Here is a 25,408-nt window from a genome sequence, read left to right as displayed (position 1 = left end):
ATTTTATTGCTGGTTTCTCATTTCACCTGCTCAGTAGTGGAAGATCTTATTTTAAACCGAGAACTAGAGAAAATAACAGGAACGCCACGTGAGAGAATTTAGTATAGAAGCAGAACTGGGTTACTGTCTATTCGGGCTTTGTGATTTTAACGACATGTGTGAAACAGATGTGTAAAAGAAAAAGAAAAAACTGTTCAGACTCCTGTGGTGAAATTATCAATTAAAACTGTGCCACGTTTTGTGACCTGCTGTAAAATCCAGTATTTAATGTTGGATAATTGCAGCTAATTGGGTGCCAGTAAGCAGACACCCCACCCACCACCACCCTGACCTGCTGTAAGTGAAGCGTTGCCGGATTGATTCCTGCGTTCCTGATGAGGGCTGTACACACTGTAGGGAGAATTAGAGGAAATAACAGAGCACAACAAACAAGAAGCGCTTAGAGAATAACAAGAAAGCGTCGTTTTTCTTTGCTTCTGTTGCCGCTGCTGCGTTTCCGGACTACCTTCACCGGGGAGAGGATGCTGCATCCCCGGAATCGCTGCCCTCCGCTCATTATCCGCACAGTCTCCTCAGTTACGTTTCACTGTGATTAACGAGTGTCGGGAGTAAAAGACGACGTGCGAACAAGACAAGGAGCAGAAATTTGGAGTGAACATTAAGAAGGTTTTCATTGAGCATCCGCGAGAGAATTTTTTTGCGCGCTGCCCGCTTCAGTCGCATCACTGCCGACTTGTGTTAGACGCAAAGGAGAGGGTAAAAAAAAAGACACACTTGATATTCTCCTCTCTGTTAAATTATTTAGGAGTATCTGTTCCTCAAGCCCAACATATGCTCGTATCTTTGTCTTACATGATTGTAAAGCAAGGCTCGAAGTGGCGGTGACACGGATGAAAGCCGATGGCCAGGCGCCCCGAATTTCATCAGAAGGGGGATGCAACCTAGAATAACCCCAGTGTCAAATGGTAAGAGCGCAGCTTATGTCGAGAATCCGTGCACTTGCTCAGAAGTGGAGAAAAAAAACTGTGAGTTTCTGCAGCTCTCGTAAGGTCTGTTGATGTGAATTATCCCTGCAGCTTTCCACGCAACGCAAGGCAAAGAAGACCTGAATCTCGACACGTTACGGGGCGAGTGTATACTGCTGCGGCTGCGGACTGAGACAGCTACACACACCGCGGTTGAGAGCATTGCTTTCTGTCACACTTCTCTGAAGTCAGGGTGAAGGGCGCATGCATAGTTGGCGCATTGTAACTATAACGCGCCTCAGGTTTCTCCTGAGACTGTCCCTCCTCCTGACCTCTTACGCACTGGAAGCCCGGACACTGGTGACTTTTTAATGGCTTTTGTGTTCAGAAGATGGAGGGTCTTACTGGTGCTGAACGTGCTCGCGGTTGCCGGGTTCATTACTTTCTGGGCCAAGTGCAACAACGCACGCAGCATCCAGACCACCGGTCCAGAGGCCGCGGGTGATGGGAAGAGAGCCCGGGGCAACGGGACGGCACAGGGGCCCAGCGTCAGCCATGAGGTGCTGCTGAAAAGGCTCAGCTCTCTGGAGGACGTGGTGTACAGGCAGCTAAACGGTAAAGAGCACGTTAACATTTAAAGTGAAAGAACGTGTCAACTTGATTTCCCCTCAAGGAATCTGAAAAAGTTAAAAGTCAGTGTTGTCTGACTTTTTTTTTACTCCCTCTGGAGCCCTGACATGACATGTTAGAAACTAATGAATAAGCCTCCCTGCATTGTCCCTAATATTGTCTAACAGTCAGCTGCTGGATCTGGCACTCCTCTCACATTATTTCAGTAATTATGGGTCATGCATGATGAGAGTGTGCTCTCTGTTAGAAAGTCTACATCTACTGAACCACTGAAGAAAGAGTCAGCAACTACCAAGCATATTTAATACTCCAGCGTAGAGCAGCAGAGATCACCAATGGTAATTAAGTTTCCAATAAAATGTTTAATTTTAAATACAAGTGTGTCGGGTTTGGGTTTAAATGGATACATGGGGCTGTTTACAATAGGATCCAGTGAATTGATTTTCCCTGCAACAGTAGTAAGGTTATCCAGAATTGTACTTTAATTAATCTCTGAAAAGACAATGTCTTTATTGCACTCCGGGAGGTTAGAGTTTAATGTTAACTTCCGAGAAGGAGCTTTCAGGGTTCTGGTGTCTTCAGGATGCCGGATGTTTGCCAACACAGAGGTTCAAACACTGTGAAGGATGGTGTGGTATGTGTTTGTTCTCTGTCCCCCCTACAGACAGAGCGAAAGCTTTAAATCCTTCACTTGTGTAGTTTAGCCTATGTTTAGAGTTTAATTTTCTTCCCCATCATTAAATGAAGGCTTACTGACCTCAGAATGGATAGGAGGGTTTGGATTGGGAATATTTCACACATCCTATTTGTAAATTGTGTCCATAGATTGAAGATATTCTCTGTGACTCTGTGCCAACTCTGGTTCTAATGAACTCGGCCCAGAAGTTCACCTGTTTTGACAGCCACTGACAAAATACTGTATATTCATGTGAGTTTGGAGCTGTGATGGTAAGGCAGGCTATCAGCTGTGGGCAGTATAATGCATTACTGAGAGGAGAGTGACTCAGGCACACTAAAGGATCCTGACATGTAATCTTCTCTTGTTTGCCTTGCTTAGGTCTGTCCAAATCTCTGGGCCTGATTGAGGGCTTTGGGGGTCGGGGTAAAGGCGGCCTCCCCGCCACGCTGTCACCGGCTGAGGAGAGTGACGCTAAATACCTTAGGGAGAAGTACGGCTATAACGCCTACCTCAGTGACAGAATTTCTCTGGATCGCACAATACCAGACCATCGGCCTAGCAAGTGAGTACAAGTCAAGTGAGGAAACTTTAAATTGCGCTTCAGATGGTTGAGTCATCCAAATTTTACATTTTTTTCTTTGCTTCTGAGATAGCCTCCTCGAGCCTAACACAGTGGACACGGTTGACGTTTCACTTGGGGTCGTTTCAGCATTAAAAAGAAAATACATGAGCAGCATAATTTTTCCATAATCAGTGTCTCAGTTGCTTTGGATAATGTAGAACTCCCTGAAAACAGTCCTAATTTTTATTTTGCTCCAGTAAAAACTGATGTACGTGTGGATGTATGAATAAATTCAGTCTCAGATAACACACCTTTTAATGTTAATGCAGTGTTATTTATTTTCTAAATATAGCCCCCACACACACGTCAGTAATACTCAGCTAATGAGTCTTAAAACTTATTGCCTGCATTATCCAAATGTTGTGCTTGCATACTGAAGATGTTGACTTTTTTGCGACCATATGTAAGATTTGTTTTTCATTTCTCCCCAGAAAATATTCAGTTTCACCAGAGTTTCTCTACTCTCGCAGATCTTGTCTTAACTTCCACTGTGCCCCTCAACTCCCTTTTCATTATGTTATTTCATCTGGTGAAATTGCAAGCTGGAAGCACTTTGATATTTTTATAGCACCACCCTGCTTTGTAGGCATTAGATAGGTTCATTTTCTGATCCTTAGTCATCTGTTAAGAGGAGCCCAGAGCTGTTGAGTGTCACCACAAGGTTCGACGACTCATAGATTTTATCAACTCTGGAAATGCCATCAGCTGCGAACTTCAGATAAGAATTTTTGACCTGCCTCCAGCCTTACGACTTAATGACTTCTCACTATTTTATAGCCCAGCCCAAATGTTTGCACATGCTCCAGTCCTATTTCTAAGATCCTAAAATAAAAAGTGACGTATATTTAACAACTGAATAAATGATTGCTCATTGGTTTTGTTTGTTTGTTTGATAGCAGTATAGCTCAAAAAGTGAAGCATGAATGTGCATTAAAATTTAATTTAAGGGGCTGGCTTAACGTAGAAAGGATTGACTTCTAGAGTCGGCCTGGTTCTGGATTCTTTACCATTGTGAGGTAGCTCAAAATGTAATTTTTTTTTTATGTTTTAAAAAAAAAAATAACAAAAACTATCAAATATCAATAATAAAAATGAGAGACTTTATCTTGATGTTTTTAAGGCAATAACCCAAACAAATCTGAGTCTAGATATTTGTTTGAATCCAAGGATCCAATTTGTTCATCATGGAAAGGTGTGCATCAGAGATATGCTGTGTCAAACTGCTCTTTGTTGAATAAGTGAATTGATAAACGTGTGATTTTCCCAGGAGTGCCCACACTTTTGCATAGAGCACTGAGGTTGGCCTTGCATTAGCTGATTGGTATCAGCTGTTTCATTCATGCTTCACAGTAACTGAGTAATTCACATCTGTGTGGCAATCAGCAGACTAGTCATGTCTAATCATATCCATGCATGTGTAGAGCACAGCCATTATAAGGGGGCACAGTGGTGTAACGCAGCTCTCCCAGGCAGCCTCATCTGTGCTCGATATGCTATAGTTTTGCATTTTTAGTTTATCATAGGAAAATCCCAACCCTATAGTATTAGGTAGTAACAGTATATGCACAGAGGTGCAGAGGTTTGGGTCGAGTATGTGCTTTGGTGGCTCTCTTATTGTACCAGCTGCTTTTCACAGCATACATGAATCCTTTGGCTCATTTTTCCATATATTTCACGTCCCCCCCTTTTAGTCTTTATTACTCTCCCCCAGCCTCTTATGCTCATATCTGATGAAGTTGCACTATAAGTCTTGGTTTGACATCGGTCAGCAGGCGTTCACGTACACATTCACAGTGTGCTGTGTGTGCATGTGTAAGTCAGTGCCTGGGTACAAAATGCTTACCTCACGTTTGCACATGGTTTTATTTATGTAATGACTGCACGTTTCTATGTGTATGGTCTTCATGTCTTATCGTCATATACAAACAGCCGTGTGTATTATGTCTTCAGTAATTCTTAGTTAAGGGTTTGTAGCTTCCAGCTAGCTGATAGTGAAGCAAGTCACAGACCCTTTTTTTGAAAATCACTGATGACAAGAAAGACTGGATCCTTGGTCTAGATGAAATTCCAGTGCCCTCATTTTTCTTCTAGAAGGTCTTTTATGTTGCTTCGATCAATGTGGCCAGTGAAGCACGTTGGGGTGCGGCATTTTCAGACATAGACAGCATGTAAGCTGGGGTCAGAGGAGTCTACTCTGTTTGACTGAAGGAGATTGTGGAGAAGTATGAGAGGAGCAAGAGAAACAGAAATAGGAAAAAATAAAAACAGCATTTTAAATGATCTTCTGTCAACCTGCTCAGCTTTTCTAGGGTTATTAAACTTGCTTCTCTTTTCAGCAATGTGGTACATGTGTAGAAATAAAAGTGGACTCGTACTGCACATCAATACCGATCATAGATATGACAGCATTAGTTTGTAGTGATGTTAAGTCTGATAAGTGCCATTAGGATGGCCATCAGCTGATGAGCTGACTCCTACAGCCATAATCACAGTCATACTCAGATTAATCAATGAAGCTGTACTTGTAAAGTGACAAGTTCACACTCCCACTTTTGCAATCATTCATGCTGTTCCCTTCTATCTCCTACACACTGCTGGAACTGGTTACGCTGATTGCACCGTCACTGCCTCCTCCTGTTCTCAATTTGTATTAACAAAATTGCTGTAGTATCTCCTACCTGCAGTGTATGTACATGCAGTATATCCCCTCCATGATTGTAATATAGGGGTTTAAAATATGTTTTTGGACATTTTATATTTCCACTAGACTGTGATCATGTTTGTAGTTTTTTTTTAAGCCTTATTCATGTGAACCTAAGGGATCTTCTGGAATCCTCTCTGTCACATATACGGCACAGTGCAAAAAATATTCAGATGTGCCTAATTTTTAAAAACATTTTGCTTTCAAGGAGCCAGATTTTCTTTTCGTTTAGTTGAATCTTTAAGAATCTAAAAGATAACAAAATCTGATAGGTAAAAATAACATTTTGAACCAACTAGGTGGTTCCCAAAAATCTGGCGTGCTGTGAGTCCTTAAAAAAATTGAGGAAACTGGAAAAGTAGCAGGACTAAATAACTCTGTACAGCAGATGAACTGTATCTGAAAATCATGTCCTTAAGATGTAGAAAAAGATAAAGAAAAGCAAAGACCTGAAGTACCTGAGAGATGCACTGGCCCTTTAATGGATCCATCTGCTGTTTGCTGAAGCCTCATCAGAAATGGTCTCAGTGGAAGGCTGTCAGGAAGCCATTTTTAGTGAAAAGAAACAGGGAGAAAAGGCTGAGGTATGGTAAATTACACGAGAACTGGACTATATCAGTGGCAACAGGTCTTACAGCATTATGAATTCATATTTGACATTTTTGGTTCAAATAATTGTTGATATGACTCCAACAGAGGGTGTTTACATCCGTCTGTAAAACACGATGAAGGCTCTGCCAGTGGTGTTGGGAATCTTGAGAAAGCTGATGGAAATATGAACCACATATTAAGATTTTCATCAATCATGCAGTCCCAGCTGAAAAGCATCTAGTTGGAAAAGGCATATTTTTATTAATTACGACAATGATCCCAAACACACGGTGAATGCAGTAAACGTATACCTAGATCAGTCATGGATTGGCCTCCCCAGAGCCCAGACCTCAACATTTATTAAAGCAGTGTGTTCAGGAAAGAGAGAGTTCAGGCTATGTTCGATAGTAAAGGTGGCCATACCAAATATTGACTTTCAAGTACATTTTTGCCTTATGTACTGTATTTCCATTTATGTTTGCACGTTTCAGTGAATTGCTCTGCCTATTTCCCATTTTCCCAGCAGAATATAAAGAAATGAGGATGCCTCAAGACTTTTGCAATATTGTATCAGAAGGAGAAAAAAGGTGACAAATGTCCCAGTTCTTCGTGGTTAATCTTGTTAATGTTGCCTTCTGTTTTCTAATGGTTTCCTGCCAAAAACCCTAAAAAAGTGTTCTCCAACCTCGTGAATTGAAAACACTGGATTTGTTATAGAATAACTTCTAATTAGCTATTATTTCACAGAGGAAATAAGATAATCGATAAAAGAAAAAAAGATGTGAAAAGGAGACAATAAAAGAAGCCCCTTCCTTTCCCACATGTGCTAAACTTAGAGCCAAAGCCTCACCCTGCCGCTTTCCGCTTCATTAGAGTTGTTTAAACAAAACAACTTAAAAATAGGGTTTCTATCTGAAGCAGCACATGCAGTTAAAAGGCCAATGTGGAAAAAAAATCCTTGCGATTATAGTTGAACAGGAAGCGGCACTTGCTCTGCCTTTCAGCCCCATTGAACAAGACGTCAGCAGCTCTATGGAGGTAGTTTGGTCTTTTTTACAAATTCAAAATTAAATATGCGAGCACTCAAAAATTAAGGTTCACTGAGAAATGTCCTCATTTTTTAAAAAGAAAGGCATATTCCTTGTTATTTAATATAACATTCAATTGATCAGAAATGTTAGAAATCATGGTAAATGGGCTCATCAATACAAAATCATGATTGTCTTTTTAATTGTATAACTTTGTAGACTAATTTTCCCAAACCATCACTCTAGTGCTCCACTGGCACCTCGTATTACTTAATGCAAGTAGTTTACAGGTGTTGTGTCGTGTCTTTCTACAGATGTAGAAAGGTCAGCTACTCAAGAGACCTTCCCCAAATCTCCCTCATCTTCATCTTCGTCAACGAGGCTCTGTCGGTGATCCTGCGCTCAGTCCACTCAGCTGTCAATCACACACCGGCGCACTTGCTCAAGGAGGTCATCCTGGTGGACGACAACAGCGATGACGGTCAGTATAGATTAAATATTTTCTTCAGCTAATACCAAATAAGAAGAGTGGCTTTTTCGCCCTCTGATTAGAAGATGGTTTATAGTGAGTGAAACACAGAATTTCCATCTAAAATCCACTGAGTCATCAGCAGGATTTCTACTGAAAGCAACAAAATACACATCAAATTGTCATTCAGCATCCCAGAAATAATTATCTTATACAATAAGTATCATGTAACGTGAATATAATTATATAATTAAGTTTTATATTATAAAACTGAAACTAGTGAGTGAAAAAGAGAATATTTGAATACTTTTTCTCATACAGGCATCGGCATATGAAAACAAATATTCTTGTCAATGTTACAAAGAAATGATTTCAATCTGTCAGCATCAAGGATTCCAGTTTTTAGATATATGTGTAGTATTTTCTTTATTTTTACTTTTTTAAATGCTTCTGAGTTTGTGTAAGCGAGTTTTGTAGATTGAAGTTACAACCAGGCAAAACAATCATTGGAAACTAGGGCAAAGCATTACAGCCCTCTAAAACCAGTATTGTTTGAAGATTATTGCATACACAGTCTCCTATAGAGCTACCCTCTTTGACTTTGGCATGACAAATTTGTGTCCTAATCTGACCCAGCTTCACTGTGATAAAGGAGCTGAAAGCAAGACATAAAAGGACTTTAATAAACTAAATATAGCAACACACCAAAGCACATTTTTGTTCCCAGTAATTATGTTTTAGTAGACATGGCTACTGTTGAACCTGGGCTAGGATTGAGGGTGGGAACAACCATAACTATGCAGACATGTACATTAACTGATCATTTGGGGCAGATCACAATGAGACACAAACACACTATAAATGTAACACAAAGCATGTGTTCATACTTTTTTCATGTCTGTTACACTTAAACATGCAGATATATTGAAACATTGTTTCTAAAGGATGAAAGGCATCAGACTTCTGATGGGGCTGTGTTTGCATGTCATGGGGAAGAGTGTCTCCTTGACAAAAGCTGTGGTCATTGCTTTTGTCAAGAGGCATTTTCTGAGGTGACTGATGGTGTCAAGTGTTGTGGAGGCAGACAGGCAGATAGAGGCAGAACACACAATTGGATGTCACAGGAGAGATGTCTCTGTCATATTTACCGGGCAGGGTGAGAAGATGAAGAGACGGCAAGGGATGAGAGGGCGAGGAGATAAATCGGGAAAAGTGAAAAGGAGAGGGGAGGCACAGCAGAGATAAAGAGGTGTTGGTGGAGAAAAATAAGAGAAGAGGGGATGACGTAGAAGACAGAAAAGGTCAAAGAATGAAGAGAGCTGAAGGGTTTGAAAACAGGCAAAGTGAAAGGAGGGGCAATGAAGAACAGAGAAAAAGGGAGATGAGAAGGAGAGGCTCAGAGAGCAAACCAGGCTATTAGAGAAAGTGGCATCAAGAAAGGGAAAGGATGAGAGACAGGGAGGCTCTAAGATAAATGAGGTCGGACAGAGAGGAGGGGAGAGAGCGCAGGCAATGAATATCTAGAAGAGGGAGAAGAAGCAATCTAACAGAACGGAAAGCAACAGAAAGCAAAGAAAAATAACAAGGAAACAGGAAGAAAGAGATGAGATAGTCGAGGCTTTAGGGGATTAGGCTGCCAATGTCTAATTCATGTACTGTCAACAAATCCATGAAAAGATCAAAGCCAACAACGCCTTAGTCTCACACCCAACACTTTCTGACTTCCCTACCTTTTCAGTTTCACTCCCCAAGCCAATTGGCTTTTAGTGTCGCAAATACATGATTTCATTCTTATACAAAGGGTACATCATTTTCTAAAAGTGCTGTGTGCTGAAGTTTTTACAAAATGTTGCCCAAGCAGGAAATAGAAAATTGGACATGGGTCTTTGGTTCTGAACTAGTTTCATTCGTGATTCATGTTTATCACATTTTTGGACTTCTTTGTGTATTTTTTGGTGTAATTTATACTCCAAGAATCACCTTGGCAGATGATTGTTGTCAGTGCTGTTTGTCTGTAGCAAGAATACACAATAACTACCTGCTGAGATTTTATAAAACCCGGTGGAGTGGTGCATCGCGGATAAAGAAAGAATAGGAAGAAATTTTGCTGTGGATGTGGATCGCTTTATTTAATGGAAGTGGATGTGTTGATGTGGATCGCAAAAACTAGTCTTAGCCATGAATGTGCTGTCTGAGTGTTAATTTCTTTTTGGCATCTGGTAATGCAGCAAGTTATACATTATCAAGAAGCATGTGTGACAGTGCAGCTTACAGATGTATTTTAATCATTCTTATAAAACAATGGGACTTAGTATAAGAAACACGGAGCTACACAGTGGGAGAGTGAAAGGACTGAGACAGCTGAGGCGTTCTCTCACTTGACACTGCTGGTTGGCTGACAGCCAGCTATCCATCACAAAGAGGAAGACATTGCAGTGGCGCACAGGGCGAGGCGAGCGAACAAATAGTGCTTACCCCTCTTACTGCCTGAAAGACACCCACCGCCATGCTCTTGCCATATATGTTTGTATGTGAAAAAAAAACACGCATGTGAAATGAGTTTGTGATGAAGAGTATGTGTGAAAAAAAAGAAGTACGAGAACAGAGAGAAAGAAATGGAAGACAGAGCACGAGAAATGTGTTTTTCTCTGAAGGAATGTTGCTCTGTGTGTGTGTGTGTGTGTGTGTGTGTGTGTGTGTGTGTGTGTGTGTGTGTGTGTGTGTGTGTGTGTGTGTGATACAGAGGAAGAAGGGCTGTGAGTGTTTTGGTCCGGAGGGAAAAGGCTGATGAGTTGATTGAGAGATCAAAGGTGGCGCGGTCGTTGATGCTCAGGAAGCCGTAGACCCCCGTTGGTGTTGTTTAGAGTGAGTTGGAGCTTAAAACAGCACCGCAGGGAGCTGAGTGAGAACTTTTATGTCATCTCTCTATTTGTATGTGTGCTTCTTTATTTCTTTATTTATAAACTGTGTTGTTGTGGTGATGAATTTGTATGTTTTTTATGTTTGTTTTCAGCTTTTGATAGTGTAGCAAAAGCTGACAATAGTTGGCATACATTAGTGGTTATTTAGGATAGGATGAGCTAATAAGCCGTCATGTCTTTGTATTTTGCTAGGAAAATGGGAAATAGATGTAGCAGTTTACTGAAACTTGCAAACATAAGATGCCAGATGCATCTCTCAGGTTGTGTGTCAGTTTTTTGTTATTTCTTAAGGACACAACTTTCAAATTCTGTTCGTCTGCTGTAGATGTTTTTATTTAAGCTGCCAGTTCTTTTGTCCTCTACTTGTTTAGTTTCTTGACATATGTCAAGTTTTTGGCTAATAGCTCTTTGCTAATCACCTTGCTGGTGTGTTATCGTTGTCATTTTTTGTGCAGGAAACAAATTGTGTATTTGTGACAAGCTGCTGGTAATGTGCCAGTAATGAATTTGTCCCTTGAGTTAGGTGCCTTTATTATGTGTGAATGATTCATAGGAACAAACAAATAAAGGACTGCACTGAAAATTATAATAAAATGATGTCCAAAGAAAAATTTGAAGAACCTTCAGAAAGCCTGAAGAACGTGAAATAAATTACAGAATTAAAAGACAGTTCGGTTCCTTGGAAGCAAAATGTAAAGACAAAATGTTCACACATGGCTCTATGCAACTACATAAGAGCTTTAGGATTGTCTGAAAGTATTTGTTTGGGTTTTTGCTCGTAATTATCTGCTCCACTCTATGTTCACCTGTTCCTTATTACCCGGCTGCTCTAAAGTGATTTCTGCCAATCTTTGTCAGCTCATCTGTGAGCTTGTTTCACTCATGCGCTCTGCAACAGTCCCTCATGTTATTCTCTGCTTCACAGGTTTTTTACTCATTTTCCACCCCTTGGGCTTTGTTCTCCCAATATCAGCTTTATTTAAATAAGCTTTCTTTATGGTGGTTTTGCTGATTTTGTGTATTCATTTGGAAAAGCTTACAAACCTAACACAAATAATTGGGGTATAACCCTCAATCTCATTGGGCCTGTTTGAGTGCACTTATGTCAACGAACTTAAAAAGGGCTAGTATGTGCACTTTGCTAAAGAAATGCTTTGATTATATATATACAGTAGGTATATTTTCATAGGTATATTAAATATTTTTTAGTTCTTTGTCTCTGGACAGCCTAAAATAAAAATAAAAAACACTGCTTAGTGCTTAGTGGGTTGCCCTTTGTGTTCTTATCATGTTGTTTCACACAACCAATACTAAGGCTTGATGTGAGGTTTATAAAGGAGTGCAGGCTGCCAGTGAGAGAAGTGAGACAAAAGAGTTGTCATACTGGGAATGGTTGCTTAAGCTCACTCTGCTGTCCTTTCATATTTATCGACATGAATTCCAATTATTATGATTGCATGAAAATAATTATGCAAGCTAGGCATAATGTGTCAGGCTTTGATTGTTGCTGCCAGAGGGGACTCTGGAACAGCATTTTTCTTTTTTCCTCCTTTCTTCAGTAAAGAGGGCTGCAATGGATCTGATGTTAGAGAAGCTAAGAAAAAAATACAAGCACTTTCTTTAGCATGTAGAGATTCTTCTTAAACTCGCCAACTTAGCTGCAATGGTGATATATTCTTTTCAGGCTTTATTAGTCCTGACATCAGATCAAATACTGGAAAACTCCAGCTGGCAGACTGTTCAAGGATACATGTGCAGATTATAAGCTAAACTGCAGATTCAAAGATCAACTAAAGATCAGTCTTTATAAGCATTTCTGACTTGTTTTGTTTGATGTGTTATCTTCATTTTCTGAACTGTAGAGCAACTGAAAGGTCCACTGGAGGAGTATGTGAACAAACGCTATCCCGGCCTGGTGAAGATTGTAAGGAACCAAAAGAGAGAGGGATTGATCAGGGCCAGGATCGAGGGTTGGAAGGTAGCCACTGCTGAGGTGACAGGATTTTTTGATGCCCATGTGGAGTTCACCCCATCATGGTGAGTGGGTCCTATCATCTAGCGGGAAGCACAGTGTTATTAACAGTCAGGAGTGAATTTTTGGTATTTGGAAAAAGGCTTATTTTAGTGTAAATTAAAGTGAAACAAAGCATTCAAAAACAAAAATGACATGTACTCAAAATTAAATCTGGAAAAAAACATATCTTTGCCAAATGTATGAACATTGGAATAACTTATTCATGATAACAACAATGACAATAATAGAGCTTTGGGTATCAGTGTTAAAAGAGTGCTACAAAGTGCAAAGAAACCATGGAAAGAAAAGACAAAGGATAGCTGAAGCTGCATAAAAGGAAGAGCCAAGCTATTTCACGCCTGAGAAGTTTTAAAATGAGACACTTGAGGCTGTAGGATCAGGTTGAACGGATTTTATTTAAAAAAAACATCACAAGCACACATAAAACACACACCAAAACAGGACCCCTCTTGGAGAACTTGTCGTAAAAGTAAATTTTTAGTAACCATAAAAAATGAAGGTTTTGTACTGATTCAAAAAAGCTGAGCGCTTGGTGGTGAACTGAATCAAAGGCTAAATACTGTCAAGAAATTAGCATGCAATGAGGGATCTTATTAACCCCGCTAAGACAACTGCCACATCCTGTTGATGTCTTTTTGTGGATCTCATTTTCGAGCTCAGTGCATAACTTAAGGTATACCGTGCAGTTCTCTCACTGCCCCCTGCAGAGCTCAACTCGGCTGAATCAAACAGAATTAGTGATAAAACTGGGACGACACAAGGAACTTTCTATTTGACTGAAGTGGATGAAAAAAGTGGTGCTCTTAAAAGATGTTATAAAATTTGTTTCTGCACAAAGTAAAGTCAACTAAATGTGTGAGTGTGTGTGTGTGTTTGCACTTTTTTCAGGGCAGAACCAGTTCTAGCTAGAATAAAAGAAAACCACAAGAGGATTATCTTGCCGTCAATCGACAACATCAAGCACGATACCTTCGAGGTGGAGCGCTATGAGAACTCTGGCCATGGCTACAACTGGGAACTGTGGTGCATGTACATTAATCCACCCAAAGAGTGGTGGGAGGAGGGAGACATGTCTGCACCAATAAGGTACGCCAGCTTCTCCCATTTAAACGTGAACACAGATCTCACACTTCTGAGATGTATTTTTTTCCACTTCTTTAAGATTTTCAATAAAACTGCCACCAAGTTCTTTTTTTAGTTTTGGGGAAGATTAGGGGAAAACAAGAAAAAAAGCTCCTGATGGGAAACCAGACTTCATTAAAGCAATAAAAAAATTACAGCCTAAATTAGAGAGTGGAGAGTGAAAATAGGATTTTAATTATCTGATTATCACCCATATATTTGTGTTAAATTGGATTTCCTTCCATTCTTTAATTAAAAATAAGAATAAATCGCATGAGTATGCACAAAAATGTTTAGATAGGCTGAAATATAAAGTGTGAAACTTTGCATAGTGGAGATTTGGGTTGTAGAAAAGTACTCCAAAATAAACATCAGATAAAGCCACAAAAAAACACATTCTGGTGTTTGCAAACGCTCAGTGTCACATGATAGTGTGTTTTCCTGGCTGCAGGACGCCTGCCATGATTGGATGCTCCTTTGTGGCCAATCGGGACTACTTTGGAGAACTCGGTCTACTCGACTCAGGCATGGACGTCTACGGAGGGGAGAACATCGAACTAGGCATCAGGGTTTGTGTGTCACCCAGTTTCCTCTTGTTCCTGCTCCCTCTTTACCCCTGTAGGTTTTAAGTGGAGCAGTGGGCACCGTAGCGTGGCACCACTGATAAATGAGGCCCCATTAAGAGTCCTGGAGGACCAGTCCTGTGTGAGCAGCTCACAGCAGGGCAATGGAGATAAATAGGTCACGTAGAGCAGGAAGGTTGGAGTTTGTTTCTGTACATTTTGAGAGATTGGAGAGTCTTTTGTTTTTCTGCAAGGTTATTAGATTTTTCCTGAAAAAATAACGTCAAACATTTTCACAACCCGAGTGTGTTGGCTTTTATCCAGCAAGCTAAACAATCAAATATTTTTAGAAAGACAAAAACTTGTCTTTGAGTTGACTTGGTCATAACTTGAATCTGAAATGGAAAGTTCTTATATCTTGTCATCAAAAATATCAAGATTCCCCCCAAAATTAAGTCTAGATAAGTAAACGTGTACAGATGCAATAAAACAGCTAAAATTCAGCTTCAACGCACCTATAAATATATTACAACTGCTGGAGATGAAGTATTAGCAAAGACATGAATCTAGCCCACAATGTCACATCTCAAGAACCACATTTCTTTCTGTTCCTCTTTTACTACAAAGCAGTGGGACACACTCGCCCTGCGACAACAACATTTCTACATTTCACTACAACCCTTACAAGAGGATTGTTTGGATGTGTCCAGGGAGAAGGCCCTCATTCAGAGAAACTCTTTCATAACAAGCACTTGAATCAATGACTGTTTGGGTTTTAACAGGATTCTTGGGATAATGAATGTTAAGCGGTAGATATCAGCACCTCTATGGGGCAATTTTGCATGGTTGTTGTCCAACATCTTTTACATGAAATCATAGTACTGCTTATTTATCTTAGAGTGTGGCAGAGAGCAGTAAAATGTTTTTTTTTGGCATACCCTCTGTTGGTTAGCAGCTGTGTCCTTGGGTAACAGAAACACATAGGTTATCTTTAAAACCTATGTGCCCATTTTCTGTTTGTAGTGCTCCTTATCTGTGGATGGAACATGTTTCATATTGTTCCCAGTGTGAAGAAAGACTGACGGACCTACTTTTTATCCAGTAGGAATGTTTGTCAGGAGTGAAATAGGTTGCATCTGTGCAATTGTTTGGTGACCTGTCAGTTTGAAGTTTCTGTTACGCTCACATCACTTTGACGTGGGTTCAGATAGCTTGGATATCCATGTCTTCATTATGTTCACAGCAGAAGGCTCGTGGGTTGGACACACTCAGCAGATACTTTATTAGATACACCTTGTCAGTATTAGGTTGGACACTCTTTTGCCTTCAGAGCTGTTTTAATTCTTCATGGCATAGATTTAACAAAGTACTGGAAACATTCCTCAAAGATTGATCTTGGCACGATGGCCTCATGCAGTTGATGCAGATTTGTCAGCTGTGCATTCACGATGGGAATCTCCCATTGCGCCATATACCAACGGTGATCTATCTGATTGAGATCCCCTGACTGTGGAGGCCATTTGAAACCATTGGACTCATTGTCATATTCAAGAAACTACTTTCCTGTTAGCTCACAAGAGTAGCACCTGATATGGTCCTCTGCTGCTCTAGCCCAAATTCTTCAAGGTTCACGGTTCAAAGTAATGCAAAAGTGGTTTTTAAGAAGAAGTTATCTGTTTTACTGTTGCCTTCTTATCAGCTCAAAGCAGTCTCTGGTCGGGTCTGGTATCAACAAGATATTTTCACCCTGAGAACTGTCTCTCATTGGATATTTCCTCTTTTTTGGACCATCCCTTGGGATAACCCTAGAGATGGTAATACAGAAATATCCTAGTAGATCAGGAGTTTCCAAAATACTCAGACCAGTCCTTCTGTCAACAACAACCATGCCTAACGTGTCTTAAATCTTCTTTCTTTTCCATTTTGATGCTCAGTTCTTCTGTGAGTACCCTGCCGAGATCCACTTTCTGGGTAAATTATTCATTATGAGAGCAGTTAATCTCCTTTTGAAGCGTGTGGATGTGCACAACAATTCTGAGAGGTCAATTCAGGGTCCAGTGGTTTGATCTCACTCACAGTCCTGCATGAATGAATTCACAGCACCATGTCCTGTTCTCATCTGTTCTTCAAGGGGTTTTCCTCTGAAGCCTCTGTGTTTGTTTAAGGGCTGTGTTTTTCTGTGGCTGGGATAGTTCCTAATTTGTCCCACACGCCATCAGACTGTTTAACTCCTCTCTGGAGGGGAGAGGGAGGGGAAACAGGAGGACAAAGGAGGGGGGAACAACTAAGCTGTAGTGCCTCTGCACCTCACTGTACAATACCTTGTGCAATACTTTTTGTAAATAGTCAACAGTGCAATAGACTCAATACTTGAAATGTGCAATTCACTTGTATTTTTATTTTTTATTCCTATTTATTCTATTTATCCCCTTTGTATATTTTATTTATATTTGTCTCTGTATTTATATATGTGTGTGTGTGTGTGTGTGTGTGTGTGTATATATATATATATATAACAGTTCTGTAACTGTAACTTTGGTCGTTGCTGTGCTTTTTTTGGAAGTCGAATTTCCCAGAGGAACCCACCCGAGGGATTAATAAAGTTCTATCTTATCTTATCTTATCTCTTAATTGGTCAGTTGCTGGCTTTGCACATTTGTTCTCCAAACCTGCAGAGGATACCTCAGTCTTGACCTGCTGATTTTGATGGCTATCATTGTGAATGAAGTAAGGATTACAGCTAGGTCATTTCAAATTTGGATTCCACCAATTTAGAGATTATAGCTACATGATGCCCTTATTTGGGCATGTCCATTTTTCCTGAGGTTGTGTAGAAGCTTTCGGAAAAAGGGATGAGTACCACTGGCTGTTTCCAGAGAGGATACTGGGAGGAAGTTATCTTGTTCAGCTTCCTATTTCTTCAATAGCAAATCTGCTAGGTCAAAAAGCTCTTTTTTAAAGTTTTGCAATAAGAGCTGTTTCAGTAGCTCTAGATGCACCATAACATTGTTCTAGCCATTCTGATATCATTTTCAGCTCAGCTGCTGGGTGGTTTGTATGAGGAGATAATTGATTCAACCTTCATGCTCTGAGGTTTCTTTTCTAAACCACTTCACAAGCAGGTGAAGCTCTTCTGCTGCAGTTCATTCTTAAACCTTTAGCACCAAAAATGAATGATGTCCAGTAGTTCTCCACTTTATCATTAAACTTTCTTTGACCTCTGTTAATGAGAAGCAACAAAAGGTGGCAGAAGAAGAAATACTCTTGTACACATTTAAGGCTATTCATCATCTCTCTCCTCCATATCTCTCTGATCTGGTTCAGATCACTGCCCCATCTCGATGTCTTAGATCTTCTTCTTCCCTTTCTCTCTCCGTCCCCTCCCCCTGTCTTGCCACCATGGGGAGCAGGGCTTTCAGCTGCTCTGCTCCACGACTCTGGAATTCCCTAACTCCTGATTTAAGAAATATCTCTTCCGTCTCTCTCTTTAAGTCCCAACTCAAAACTCACTTGTTGTCTTATGCTTTTATGATTGTGTAAACTGCTTGCTTTTATGCTTCTTTTTTTATTCTGCCGTGTACAGTGTCCTTGAGTGTTCTGAAAGGCGCTTTCAGATAAAATTTATTATTATTATTATTATTATTATTATTATTAAGGGTTGCAATAGTAACTTTAATCATTTGACCAAGCTGTTGTTGTGTAGCTCTTGGGGCTATGCTAGCATTCATGTCTTATTGTTCTGGCCCGCTGTCCTACATCAAAGCTGGGAAATAGCATGGTGAACTGTAGAAGATGTTTTGGCCACATTTCAAGCATGACTTGGGCTTCTGACCGTCTCTTCTTGTTGATCTTTAATGACATGCCTGGAATCATCATGGTGTATTCGCTGACTGGGAGAGTGCCCTGGATGATACGTTGTCACAGCAAACAATATAAGTAAAAAAACATGCATTTATGTATGTATACTCACAGTTGGAGCTTAAAAGTTAACCCAGTCCTGAAGTGCCGAAAACCTCAGCTCCTCTTGATGCCTCTTAAGGTTGGCTAGAAAAAAATGAATAAAAGCAACAATTAGATATTTTTTATATAACAGAAAAGAAGAAAAACCGAGAAGGACTGCTAAATGTACAGATATAGCTTTCATTAGTTCCAGCACAAAGAAAACACGTCCTTCCAGGTGCTCTATGCTCCAGCTGTTAGCTGTAATTGACTTTATAAATCAGGACATCGCGGCGACTGTGCATCTGCCTATTTATATTTCCTGCTGCCCAGCAGCCAGCAGTATATTATTGTGAGCTTTAATTCATACTCCTACTACCCACAGGTGTGGCTGTGTGGAGGCAGTATGGAGGTGCTGCCTTGCTCCAGAGTGGCTCATATTGCACGAATGAAGAAACCTTACCACAGTAACATAGCTTTCCACACACGCCGTAATGCCCTGCGTGTGGCAGAGGTCTGGATGGATGAGTACAAGTCCAATGTCTACCTGGCCTGGAACATCCCCATGGAGGTGAGAACGGCATTTTTCTGCAGCAAGACCTCTCTTAGAGAGGATGCTGTCAGTCATGCTTGTCTGTTTGTGACTATCAGATGTCCATGTTCAGAGCCAAACAGTTTTTCTTTTGGTTCCACAATTTATGTTGAGACTTTAGGCATAATAACTTCCTTTGCTCTTGCAGAACCACGGTATTGATTACGGAGACATATCACAGAGGGTTGCACTGAGGAAGAGTCTGCAATGTAAGAGCTTTCACTGGTACCTAGACAACGTTTACCCAGAGATGAGGAGGTACAACGATACGCTGTTCTACGGTGAGGTGAGCCATGAAGGACAAAGACACAGGAAAAAGTAACAGTTTGTAGATGTAAGATCTGATGTACAAATTAAACCACTGAAATTAAATAAATGAGACTTACAAGTTTCTTAGGACTTTGTGTATCTCCTCCACAGACCAAAATATAACAAGAAAGCAGGGACTCAGAGAGCATGTACATCCACATCTTCTCAGCTGTTAATAGAAAATAAATGAGATTTAGAACTTTGTCTGATCCACACTGACACATCCTTGTTTTTAGCCTTTATACATTTTTAATCAGTAATTATTTTGGGGAATATTCATATTTTATGAATTATGTCTGACTCTTTTTTTTGTGTATTTAAGGTCCGCAATTCTAAAGCAAGCCACCTGTGTATGGATCAGGGTGTGAAGGAGAACCACACAGCCACCCTGCACCCATGCCATGGGTGGGGTCCTCAGGTACAACACTCTTCCTCACCACCATACTAAAGAGTATACTCCATCTTTTTCCAGTTGCTTTGCTTTCTCATGAAAACATACAGTGAGCTTCTCCGGTGATGTGATTTGCAGCTGTGTCTCAATCACAGGCTCAGCTGAAATCCTCCAAGGAGCGAGTTCTGCTGTCAGAATAAAATTGTGTCTTGCACTTTTTGTGTTGAAGCCCTGAGTCAGCCAGTGTCAGCTCTTCATCCCTTCAGCCCTAAGGGCCTCTCTTTTTAGCTCACAGTGGTAAACAGGTGCTTTAGGCAGAAGGTCAAGGCTTCAGTGGTAAAATGCTAAAAGAGCTAAAATTTCAATTCAATTCTGGAAAAATGAGTGCCGCATCACACTTTCTTCACAAGACATGCTTCAGTTGCATTTTTTAAAGTTATCCTTTTCATGGAACAAAAAGTCTTCAGTTTTTATTAGACCACCAGTTTTTCACACTTGCACTTCCACGGAGATAAAAGCGACCCCATGGTGTCTTAGCGTGGGTTCTCTCCAGGTAGTCCGGCTTCCTCCCACAGTCCGATGACATGCACGTTAGGTTAAATGGTGACTGGCTGTAGGTGTGTATGCAAAACAGATAAAGCACATAAGTGCATAAAATAAAGTGCGATATGAATATCTGTGAAAAGATGAATGTAACTTGTAGTGGTCAGAGATACTAGAAAAACATTTTAATAAATACTCTGTTCTTAAGAAGAAGCAGTGACATCTAGGGACCACAAGTGGGATTTTTTAAGATTTTGAGTCCAAACGCTGTTAAATCACCTAACTTTTGTATGATGTACTGCAAACAGGATGCAGTTACTCTGCAAAAAGACCCAAACTGGGCTGACTGGGTGGTTGATGGAAAGCTTTATCTTTATATCTTTTGCAAGGCATTGCAACCACTATTCATGCTTTGTTAGGAACAGAATGCGATATAAACAATTTCCCAATCAGTCTTTATCGTCAGCACACTCAAAGCCTCAGAGCTTTAGATGCAACCAAAGGAACTGTTTTATCTGCACTGCTAAAGTGGAAATTACTATTAATCTGAACGAAAAAGCTGAAGTGAAAGACACAAAGGTTAGAAAACAGAGCGGGAAGAATCTGACTCACTTCTGCTTTTTCTTTCTGTCAAGTTGAGAAAACTGCAGAATTTGGTGTATATAAAATGTTAGGGCTATATGTGGGTTAGAACTCTGCTGAAACAACACTGTGATTAGCAGTGATGTACAGGAACATCTTTGTGTTTAGCACTCAGTGAAGAACAAAGACATGTTTTGCCTCTCAGCAGTATTGGGAACAACACCATCCTCTTGTTCAAAGCAGCAAAAAAAACCCCAACAGCTTGCATAATCAAGGAAAATTCCTGCTAGTTTACCTTCAACTTGTACATCATCACATACTTATTTCATCGTTAGCTAATAAAGAGAACAGTATTCACTCAGCCAGTTCAGTAACTTTCCGTTTACTGTATGTGTGACGTATCTGTTTTTCTCTTAGTTAGGACGCTACACTAAAGAAGGTCAGCTGTTTCTGGGACCCCTAGGCAGCACTGGTGAGGACACTCGTTGTGTGGTGGACGATCAGATCAGCAACTTTCCTCAGCTCCTCAACTGTGAAAAGGTGACCAACGTGAAACAGAAGACATGGCATTTCTCACAGGTCAGAAGTGTAAAGAAATCTCTTTTTCAATGATATAACTGAGTGTTTATAATAACAACTAAAATTTACTGGCATAGAGTTGAGAGGAAAAGTATCTATATGTCAGATTTTAAAAGGGACCTATTGAGCTCATGTCTGGGTCCATTCTTTTTTCTCTTGGACTCTAATATGAGAGTAGCTTTGCATGAATCTTCATTTCTCTCATACTCAGCATTGCTGCAGCCCCGTAGTTCATGCTTTATCTGACAGAACCGTCTTTATATTCCGAATACCTCCGTTGAAGCCACCTTTCTTTGTGTTAAAACCCTCACAAACAGAAGGTTTTAACACCGGGGCCAGTAGGACTTCACAGATAGATCTGTCTGTTTGTGATGACTATATTAGGATATCATCTCTGCTATTACTGAAATCAAAGCAGTCTGGTTAACGGGGATTATTTGCACATAAACTGAGACTTTGGCTATGATTAATATGAACAATAACTGTTGTAAAATTATATTTATGCTAGAAAATAAGGGCTCCTTTTAAGAGAACTAAACCCAGACTGCTTAAAGGGTAACAAGCGACTCAATATACCTTTTACTTTGGCATTGATTCTCTTTTTCTTTTAATGTGAAAAACCTTTTGTAAGTCAATTTTCCATTGGTCTTTTAGTTCTGTTTGGGTAACCTTTAAAAACTAAAGAGTCACAGCCTGTAGCTGTCTTTGCACGGGAAGAGGAGAGCTTGAACAGTGATGCTGCAGACCTTCTGCCACATCGATTCTTTGTCACACAGCAGGACAAGCAGTGAAGAGTCCTGCAGACGTAGAAGTCTTAGGGAAATAGGGAGACCTTACTTATTTTATATAGATGTAAGGTAAAAAGTTAGTGCCATTTGTTCAAGAAAGAGGTTGCAACAGTTCACATAAGGCCCGGTCTGGTTACATACTGTTCTGTCACCATCACGCATTGTTCACAGACCATCTGTGAAATCTGTTAAAACCAAAGTATTGTATCTCCTTCTGCCTTGCAGAACGAATTGATCATAAATCGGGCTACTGGACGCTGTCTGGAGGTGGTGCCGGCTAATGTTTACTTCGGCCACCTGCTGGTCCTGCAGCCCTGCTCGGGGCAGAGGTGGACCATCAAGAACACTATGAAGCAGTGATCGCCTGGCCAGTTTCATTGGGACCAATTACAAAGGCTATTTCCAAGAGCTGTCACCTGACGTTACCTTGGCCAGTGGACAATCAATGATGCGGGGGCTCCTTAGCTTTTGAAATAAGACTCAAAAATAGATGGCTTTAAGGAGACGAGTGATGAGGTGGTTTGGAAACAATTGATGTTTTTTTGTTTTTGTTAGTTTTTAAAAAAAACATGGACATTCAACGTGGTGAAAGTTTAGCATGAGGACCATTTCTCTATATGAATTTTACAAACTTTCAATGTGATGTTGCCATAATTCCTGTGTGCCACTTCTTTACAGTGTTTAAGTTTTAGTAGACATTTAATCGACCAAAAGCGTGCTCTTTCTTATGTGAAGGGGAAAAAAAGTTTCCATCTTCCATCAGTCTTTCTGCAATATTTCATTCTTACTGACGTACTTTGTCTTTTGAGATATTAAAAAAAAAACCAATAAAATACCTGGAATTAAATTTCAGTTATATGCACTGATCAAACTACATTTGTAGTTTTCAACATCATGAAGGTTTTAGTCTATAGCTGCGGTCCTCAACCTTTTTTGTGCCACGGACCGGCCCTAAATAACTAAAATGTGTTCATAACACACGGGAAAAGACACAGGGGAACTGAGGTAACGATAAAAACAATAAATATGAACGATAAAACGAAGAAAAAAACCCCGGTAAACCATAAATTGCACACCTGAACCTCAACACTCGCGGCCCGGTACCAAACGACTCACAGACCAGTGCATGGCTCGGGGGTTGGGGACCGCTGGTCTATGGTACTTAGAAATTAAGGAATGGCTACTCGTGACAGGAGAAAATTTTACACAGTTTAGCAAAAATGCCTGAAAAGTGATTCTTATGTTTTTCAGAAAATTCAAATCCTTGTAAATATTTATAATTTGAAGAAAAATATGCTAAAAATATTACTTGGTGTACTTTTTTTTCAAATCACCCCAACAAGGACTTTGGGCTAAATCTCACTTCTATGTTTTATGGATTCTGACTTTTATTGCTATTTTTCCACCAAGCATTCTGTAGCATCAGATGCAATATATCTCGTAGCATGAAGTACTATAAGCAGTTGGGTACAAAGTTTCTTTGCGCTAAGTTAATTTATTTGGTTAACTGCTGTGTGCCATAACTACTGAAAACCTAGTCAAACATAGGAAGCACTTTTTGGACAAAGGGTTGGAACATGAACGAGAGAGGAGGATTGAATCAGGAATGCACAAAAGTACCAATAGTGGAAACGCAGGAGGCCTTAAAGGCTGAAATTATTAACGTACTGAGATGTATATGATGTCATATATTAAATTGCATAAGTGTGATCAGCTGGATTTTTGCTCCCAAGATTGTCTTCCAATAAACAACTGGTTTCCTGGGTTGTGCTTTGTTACTGTGTTTTAGGATACATCTGCAGTCTTTAAATTCGTCATACTTTAATTAGTATGCTTATTTTTTTCAGTTTAATTTTATTTTCAAGCTTGTTTGTAATTTTTTGCTGCTAAACTCATGCTTTATTTTGCTTTTCTGGACTATAAATAAGGTAGAGACAGCAAAGATGAGCTACCATGCTGGGCTGCTCTCCTTTTAACTGCTCCATCCATTTTCATGGTTGTGGTCAAAATATTTTCCCCATGCTGTGAGATTAGTCCTCAAAATCATCCCCCAAAATAGACTACTTCAAAAGAGATTTCACCCTCAGCTTCCAGCTGCATGGCATCTGCTGTAACTTACACCAACTCGACTTAAGAGTACTTTCATCACATTTTTTATAAAAGCGCTTCTACACAATATTACCCAGCCACAAATGAAGTAGCCAGGTGGCCGAACATTAAAGGGACTGTCCTATAAATGACAAGTTATGGGTTCAATCCTGAAGCAACCATATGTCCTGTAAATAGTGTCCTTGAATCAGACACTGACCTCCTACTGCTTACTCTCGCTAAACTGCTCTGGATGAAGCATCAGCTTAAATGCTTAAGATGTAAATAAAACAGGAGGAGACTGCTGGGAGCACAAGGGCCTGTTTCTAGCAGAGAGGGGGAGAGAGGAGTGAGGCGGCTCTGAGGGACAGAGCCTGCATGCTAACATAACACTGAATGCTGATCAGACTCTTAACGAAGAGACTGCTCATCGTTCTCTGGCGTGAAATAGGATTACCATATGTTGGTTAAAGTCCTGCTAAATGTAAGCCAGCAGTAAATACTAACAAGGACAAACCGATCAAATAAACTCGCTGCGTTACTTAGATAAGGTTGTATTTATGGGGATGGAAATTTGTATAATTTGTAGATTTTAGCATGTAAAAAAATGGAGCTATTTTTAAAGGATGACAAAAAATCTAGAAAATGAATGTAATTCATTGACATTATTGTATCATAGTTTGCATTGTTCTGACCAGCAGTGTCCTGCAGCTCCCTGTGAGCACTTAATGAAAGAGGTTATGGTTTAATGTCAGAGCAGAGAACTCACAGTTGTCAAATATGATTTTGCTCTAATATGCACCATGTGGCGCTGTATGTTTTCTGTGATTGGAGGGTAGTGTCACTGCAGCTGTCACCCCAGCCTGCTCTCTGCTCTGCCTCGGGAAAAAAGCAGCAGAGATACAGATGTAATTACTTGACAGAACAGCAACACTGTATGAAAATGTGACAATTTCATAAAACCCACTGCAGCAAGGGTAACAGATGATACAACACACAATACTGTGCACAACTCTTTAGGCACAGATGTTGGCAGCGAAGCATGGTGAAGCATCCCGCTGTTTTAGTTTTTGTTGTTTTGGGGTTTTTTTTGCAGAGAGCGTGTCAAAACTAGAGACTAGAACTACAATTAGATCTTTTATCATGCAAAATAATCAGATCGCTTAAGTTCATTCTGTAGCGTGACAATGACCCCAAACAGAGCCAGAGTAATAGCTTCAGAACATGTACTGAATGTGCTTTATTAAAGGGTTTTATCAGACTGTGATTTA

At 40.1% G+C, this 25,408-nt stretch overlaps 1 protein-coding gene across 5 annotated transcripts; it reads left to right on the top strand.

Annotated features, from left to right (window-relative positions):
• Nucleotides 1–288: 288 nt before the first annotated feature.
• On the top strand, nt 289–23,927 carry galnt17 (polypeptide N-acetylgalactosaminyltransferase 17). Of its 5 annotated transcripts, none has more exons than XM_086262297.1 (12): nt 291–756; nt 869–1,580; nt 2,653–2,836; nt 7,531–7,697; nt 12,469–12,643; nt 13,530–13,727; nt 14,215–14,332; nt 18,651–18,836; nt 19,006–19,143; nt 19,489–19,584; nt 21,100–21,261; nt 22,275–23,927. In XM_086262297.1, the coding sequence occupies exons 2-12, from the start codon at nt 1,337–1,339 to the stop codon at nt 22,407–22,409; spliced, it is 1,803 nt and encodes a 600-aa protein (XP_086118423.1). In that variant the 5' UTR covers nt 291–756; nt 869–1,336; the 3' UTR covers nt 22,410–23,927. The 5 variants fall into 5 exon arrangements, 4 of the variants coding, with proteins under 4 accessions (XP_086118423.1, XP_086118424.1, XP_086118422.1 ...); XM_086262298.1 differs by having other exon boundaries at nt 865–1,580; XM_086262296.1 differs by having other exon boundaries at nt 291–965; nt 1,077–1,580.
• The last annotated feature ends 1,481 nt before the right edge of the window (nt 23,928–25,408 follow it).

Source organism: Aulonocara sp. 'chitande type north' Nkhata Bay, linkage group LG14 (assembly GCF_057382095.1).
Source record: "Aulonocara sp. 'chitande type north' Nkhata Bay isolate Kocher_YH1m ecotype deep benthic linkage group LG14, A_spYH_male_GT1.1, whole genome shotgun sequence".
Taxonomy (NCBI): domain Eukaryota; kingdom Metazoa; phylum Chordata; class Actinopteri; order Cichliformes; family Cichlidae; genus Aulonocara; species Aulonocara sp. 'chitande type north' Nkhata Bay.
The sequence above is the reverse complement of the archived record's forward strand: the minus strand, read 5'-3'. Positions and strand labels throughout refer to the sequence as shown.

Bases quoted from the DNA above. Each gene is read 5' to 3' on its own strand.
- galnt17 (XM_086262297.1), top strand. From the start codon at position 1,337: ATGGCTTTTGTGTTCAGAAGATGGAGGGTCTTACTGGTGCTGAACGTG. The intron at 1,581-2,652 runs GTAAAGAGCACG...TGCCTTGCTTAG, and splicing joins GGTGTACAGGCAGCTAAACG to GTCTGTCCAAATCTCTGGGC. The intron at 7,698-12,468 runs GTCAGTATAGAT...TCTGAACTGTAG, and splicing joins GGACGACAACAGCGATGACG to AGCAACTGAAAGGTCCACTG.